Source organism: Natrix helvetica (genome assembly GCF_964273705.1).
Source record: "Natrix helvetica genome assembly, chromosome: W".
In the NCBI taxonomy this organism is placed as follows: Eukaryota; Metazoa; Chordata; class Lepidosauria; order Squamata; family Natricidae; genus Natrix; species Natrix helvetica.
This window is the reverse complement of record NC_138555.1, coordinates 78,559,684-78,566,514: the sequence shown is the minus strand read 5'-3', so window position 1 is coordinate 78,566,514 and position 6,831 is coordinate 78,559,684. Positions and strand designations below refer to the sequence as shown.

The 6,831-nt window shown below is 45.3% G+C and overlaps 1 protein-coding gene across 1 annotated transcript; it reads left to right on the top strand.

Moving 5' to 3' along the window:
* Positions 1–1,306: 1,306 nt before the first annotated feature.
* LOC309400612 (olfactory receptor 6X1-like) lies at positions 1,307–2,233 on the top strand (the record flags this gene model as incomplete). The annotated part of the gene is made up of 1 exon (XM_081969172.1): positions 1,307–2,233. The coding sequence occupies one exon, from the start codon at positions 1,307–1,309 to the stop codon at positions 2,231–2,233; it is 927 nt and encodes a 308-aa protein (XP_081825298.1).
* Positions 2,234–6,831: the final 4,598 nt, after the last annotated feature.

Sequence of the window (6,831 nt, the reverse complement as noted above, 5' to 3'; positions counted from 1 at the left end):
AAGATGATTAGGGCACCGCCCCGAGTCCCTTTCGGGAGAAGGGGCGGTCTATAAATACGAATAATAAATAAATAAATAAATAAATAAATAAATAAACTGGAGGCTAAAACATATGAGGAACGTTTGCAGGAACTGGGTAAGTCTAGTTTAATGAAAAGAAGGACTAGGGGAGACATGATAGCAGTCTTCCAATATCTCGGGGTTGCCACAAAGAAGAAGGAGTCAAACTATTCTCCAAGGCACCTGAGGGTAGAACAAGAAGCAATGGGTGGAAACTAATCAAGGAGAGAAGCAACTTAGAACTGAGGAGAAACTTCCTGACAGTTAGAACAGTGGAACAACTTGGCTCCAGAAGTTGTGAATTCTCCAACACTGGAAGTTTTGAAGAAGATGTTGGATAATCATTTGTCTGAAATGATTATCAGATACTATTATCTGATTATCAGATACTATTTAAATGGTTGTCCACTAGGACTCCAAGATCCCTCTCACAGTTACTACTATTGAGCAAGGTACCACCTATACTGCACCTTAGAACTAAGGAGTAATTTCCTGACCATTAGAACAATTAATCAGTGGAACAACCTGCCTCCAGAAGTTGTGAACGCTCCAACACAGAAGATGTTGGATAACCATTTGTCTGAACATGCACACATGCAGATTGTTGGGGGCAATGTGTAGTGGTGTAGGGCTTCCTGCCTAAGCAGGGGGTTGGATTAGAAGACCTCCGAGGTCCCTTCCAACTGTGTATGTTTAGCTTAAGAGAAAGAAGGACTAGGGGAGGCATGATAGCAGTGTTCCAATATCTCAGGGGTTGCCCCAAAGAAGAGGGAGTCAAGCTATTCTCCAAGGCACCCGAGGGTAGAACAAGAAGCAATGGGTGGAAACTAATCAAGGAGAGAAGCAACTTAGAACTGAGGAGAAATTTCCTGACAGTTGGAACAATTAATCAGTGGAACAGCTTGCCTCCAGAAGTTGTGAATGCCCCAACACTGGAAGTCTTTAAGAAGATGTTGGAGAGCCATTTGTCTGAAACAGTATAGGGTTTCCTGCCTAGGAAGGGGGTTGGACTAGAAGACCTCCAAGGTCCCTTCCAACTCTACTATTGTATTGTATTCTATTATTGTGTTATTCTATATTCTATAAACTGTGATTTTTGAAATATGGGTCAACTCTACTCTCTGATGCTTTCTCCATTTAAAAAAAAGAAATGACCCACTGAAATGGTATAATAAAATAACCAGCCTGTAATCTTTTTTTCCTCTGGTTTGTCCGTCACAGCTCTAACCAAGCAATTCCCCTGCAAATGCATCCGATAAATCAAACCGTGGTTGCCGAGTTCATCCTACAAGGCTTTCCGTCCTCCGCGGAGTTGCAGAAGTATCTCTTTGTCCCCATTCTTTTCATCTACCTCCTCACCATCGTTGGAAACATCCTGATCGTTGTCATCGTTGTCCACGATCCTCACCTTCACAATCCCATGTACTTCTTCTTGGGCAACTTTTCTGTCTTGGAGGTCTTCTACGTCACCACCCTGTCCCCCAAGATGTTGGCTCATTTTCTAGCCGAGAAAAAGTCCATCTGCTTCCACTGTTGCATCTCTCAAGCCTTTTTCCACTTCTTCCTGGGAGCCACGGAATTCTGCCTGCTGGCTTCCATGTCCTTTGATCGCTATATTGCCATCTGCAAACCTTTGTATTACAGCGTCATCATGAGTGACAGACTTTGTCTCCAGCTAGCCTTGGGCTCATGGTTGGGAGGCTTACTCACTGTCATTGTCCAGACGGTTTTCCTGTGCCAGCTCCCATTTTGTGGCCCGAATAGGATCAACCACTTCTACTGCGATGTGACTCCCTTACTGGGTTTAGTTTGTGCCAATACATATCTGCTTGAACAGATGGTGTTAGTGGGATCAGTCCTTCTTCTGTTCAGTACCTTCCTATTGACGGCCATCTCATACAGCTTCATCATCTTCACCATAATGGGCATCTCTTCCTCTTCAGGGAAGCAGAAGGCTTTCTCTACTTGTGTTGCCCACCTTACAGTTGTGTCCATCCAGTATGGAACCGTAATGTTCATGTATGTTAAGCCCAATTCCCACTCTTCTTTGGAAATAAACAAGGCGGTTTCTGTACTTAATACCATTGTGACCCCTCTACTCAACCCTTTCATCTACACTCTCAGGAACAAGGATGTCAAAGAAGCTGTGAAGAAAATGGCGTGTACCAAATAAAAAAAAAGATGCTTCATTGCGTGTCATAAAATAGATCCTAAAATTAAAGTGCATTTAGAAGGAATTGATTTGGTTCTCAAGTGGAATAAAGGATGCTGATATTCACCAGATGTATTTTCAGTGGCTTCATTTTGGCTACAGTTGTGGTCCAACTGAGATTTAATAATTAATAATAATAATAATAATAATAATAATAATAATAATAATAATAATAATAATAACAACTTTTATTTCTAGACCGCACCCTTTCCTAGGCAGGACTCGGGGCGGTGTACAGTCATGTTAAAACCATATACAAATACATAGACATCAACATAAACATAGACATAGACATAGACGTGGACGTAGACGGAGGAGGTAAAAAATATACTGTACAATTCTTAGTTAAAATACAAATATTAAAATTCCCTTAAAAATTCCCCAATAAAATGTTTGCCAGGAGGTGGAAGATGGAACTGTCAATCAGCTAAGCCAGCTAGTCGGAACAGGTGAGTCTTGAGCTTCTGTCGGAAGGAGCGGAGGTCATTGGTAATTCTAATATCGGGAGGGAGGTCATTCCAGAGGGTTGGGCCCATCACAGAGAAGGCTCTACTCCTAGGCATCACCCGCTGGCACTGCTTGGCGGATGGCGCCTGGAGGAGTCCCTCCCTGTGAGAGCGGATAGGTCGTAGGGATGTATGAGGTGAGATGCGGTCCCGCAGGTAACTAGTTCCCAATTTCTGTTAGAGATTTCTGTTAGAGACAAAAAAATCATTTTGTCAGCTGGTTCAACAGACAAATATTGAAGTTTGTCTTGATTGAACGCCACCCAAAGTTTCCCATATGGCCCTTCTGAGCTCCGTTTTCACTGGCAAAAGATTGCAGGAGGCTGTCCCAGCCAAAAACAGTGGTCAGGAGCAGGGGTGGGTTTCTGCTGGCATTACCGCCGGTTTGGTGCATGCGGTGCACTCCATGTACATGGTCAGTAGCATATAAATAGGTCTGCAAATGCACAAAACATTTTAAAAGGTCAAAAAAAGATGCCGTGGTGGCCAGGGAACCAGTTCGGGGGCGTGGCAAGCATGCCATCCCTACTGGTTTGCAGACCTAGTTGCCATTTCCAATGCTGGTTCCACCGAACTGGTGCAACCGGTGATTGAGAGCCGTTTTTTTCTGGAAGAGTGCTCAGACCAATGCAGACGCCCCTGAAGCAAGTGATATCAAGCTGGCCATGCCCCCTTATCCCACCCTCTGGTCAAATACAACCCTGATGTAGCCCTCAATGAAATAGAGTTTGACAGGCCTGATGTAGATGATGTATATAGATATTAATACATATATAGATATATGGATGTAGATAGACATAGACATGCATTAAATCAGGGGTGTCAAAGTTGATTTCATGGAGGGCTGTAGTTGACCTGGGGGGGGGAGCAGGTGGGCATGGCCGACTGGGTGGTTGTGGCCAACTGTGGGACATGGCCCGCTTGATGCTGCTCACTGGGCATGGCCGACTGGCTGAGTATGGCCAACTGGGTGGGAATGGCCAGCTTGACACTGCTCACCGTGCATGATCAACTGGGTGGGCACAGACAGCTTGATGCCACTCATTGGGCATGGCTGAAGCAGGCTTGGCTGTTTCCAGGGCAGCCCTACTGGCAAGATCTAACCACATTGTGGGACGGATCTGCTCCATGGACCTTGAGTTTGCCCTATATCATTTCAGACAGGTGGCTGTCCAGTCTTTTCTTAAGAACCTCTAGTGTTGAAGAACCTAGAACCATGATGGCAAACCCTCTTTGTGGGCATGGGACCCATCGCCCCAGCTCAGCTCCACATTGTGCATGCACGCATGCTTCCCACCGGCCAGCTGGTTTTCGTGTCTCTGCTGCACATGCAACGGGGTGGGAGATGTGAGTGCATGTGTGGGGGCGGGGCATACGCAGGAGACACGAGTGCATGCATGGGGATGGGATGCATGGGGGGGTGTCACATGCGCATGTGCAAGGGAGTGGGGGAGCACAAGGGGGTCACACGGGCATGTGTGATGGGCAGTGTTCACGCAGGGGTCACGTGTGCATTCAAGGGAGGTGGGACACGGGTGGTCGCACATGCATTGCATTATCAGTGTGCATGCATGCTTTTGGCATGCAATGACAAAAAGGTTAGCCATCACTAACCTAGAATTTCTGAAGGCAAGCTGTTACACTGGTTTCCTCACTGTTAGAAAGTCTCTCCTTAATTCCAGGTTGCCTCATCCATTATTTCTTGTCCTGCCCTCTGGTGCTTTGGAAAATAAGTTAACCCCCACCTCCTCTTCTTTGTGGCAGCCCCTCAAATCCTGGAATCTTCCTATCATGTCCCTCCTAGGCCTTCTTTTCACTAGACTGGCTGGCCATACCCAAATTATGCAACCGTTCTTCATATGTTTTCATCTCCACCCTAGCTGGTCTCCTTTGACCTTTTTCCAAAGTCCTCAGATCTTTTTTGTAAGGTGATGACCAAAACTGGATGCAATATCCCAGATGTGGTCTTATTAATTGTTACTGCGTTAATTGTTTGCTAGCTGAGCTGAAGATTTACTGCGCAGGTCATAGGCCTTATCTGACAATGATTTACTGCGCATGCTTCTTAACACGTTTCTTAATACATCACACATTCCAGAGACTTCTGATCTTCTGTTCGTCTGCCAAGAAGGTGGGCGACAATTGCTCTTGCCAAAATGTAACAATTAGATAGATTTGTTTATTTTTATTTTCATATTAAATTTTGTTTTCATTGGAACATGTTCTCGGGTTTTATTTCTTATCTGGAGATATGCTAACAAGGAGGGGCGACGGTCCGCACCTCAATCGAAGGTGGAAGGGAAACTTTCCATTCCTTCTCATTAATGATTTATAAAAAGGCACTAATACTTCACGTGATTTTTTGATTTTGTGCCTCCGTTTATGCAACGCAGGATTGCAATTAGCTGTTTTGGCTGCTGCTGCTGCTGCTGCACATGGCTGGCTCATATTCAAGCGATCGTCCACTAGGGCTCCAAAGTCCCTCTCACAGTTACTCATTTTCAGCCAGGTTTTACCTAATCTGCACTTGTACCTTTGGTTTTTCCTGTCTAGGTATAAAACCTTGCTTTTTTTCCGCATTAATTCCCTGTTGTTGGATAGGTCCGTTGTTCAAGTCTATCAAGACCTTTTTGGATCCTGAGCTTGTCTTCTGGGGTGTTGGCTATTCCTGCCAGCTTAGTTTCCTCTGCAAATTTGATGAGTTCCCCTTCTATTCCCACATCTAAGTCATTATGAAGATATTGAAGAGTACTGGGCCTAAGAACCTTGTGGTACCCTACTGCTTAAAAGGAATGTTATAAAAATCAGATAAATTTTTAGCAACAGATGCAGTGTCACTTAAGATATAATTGATTAAGGGGGGCGTTCCACCAGGTTCGCCTGGTGCGCCTATTGCCTCCCCTATTGGACCGGAGCGCCCTTCGCACAGTCACTCATGCGCTTGTGACGTCCCGGCTAGACTACTGCAACGCTCTCTATATTGGGCTCCCCTTGAGATGCACCCGAAGACTGCAGCTGGTTCAGAATTTCAATTTTGGGAGTCTTTAGCTACTCCCACGTAACACCTCTCCTGCGCGGGCTACACTGGCTGCCTGTGGCCTTTCGGGTGCATTTCAAGGTGTTGACCATCATCTTCAAGGCGCTCCATGGCACAGGACCTAGTTATTTGCGCGATCGTATCCTGCCCCATACATCCCTTCAGCCAATTCACTCACACAGAGAGGGACTCCTCCGGGTGCCGTCCACTAGGCTGTGCCAGCGGGCGACGCCTAGGGGAAGGGCCTTCTCTGTGATGGGCCCGACCCTCTGGAATGACCTTCCCCCTGACATTAGAATGACTACGGACCTCCGCTCCTTCCGTCAGAAACTCAAAACCCACCTGTTTCAGCTAGCCGGCCTGGCCTAATTCCAGCTTTCCCACTTCAGTTTTATTTCTAAATTTTTATGATTGGTTTTATGGTCTAAGTTTTTAATTTTTATAAATTCGTACAGGGGCTATTTAATCTAATTTTAGCTATGTATACTATTGTTTGTATGGTTTTTTAAATTTATACCTGTACACCGCCCCGAGTCCCTTCAGGGAGAGGGGGTGGTCTAGAAATCTAATTTAAAAAAAAAGACTGTAGGGATCACTATGGAAGTTTTCATATATTACACAGCCATTCCAGGAAGTGCTAATGACATGCAATGACTCCAATTTTCTAAAATAAGGGCTTGATTCTTTCTATGAGAAATGAACTTAACAGAATGAACACAATAACAGAGCTGGAAGGGACCTTGGAATCCTCTAGTCCAACCTCCTTCTCAGGAAGGAAACTCTACACCATTTCAGACAAAAGGTTGTGTTAACCTCTATATCACTTGCGTGCTATCGGCTGCCATAGTAATGGGGAGGGAGGGGGTTTTGGTATTTGGGAGGGGAATCCTGCTGGAGGAGATATCTCGAGACGAAGAAGGGGTTTTGTTCTTACCATCTTCTACGCATGCTGAATGCTCTTTAGGACTGGTCAAGGCCAACCATCTCTCCATACAAGCTGGCTGAGGCCACCTGAA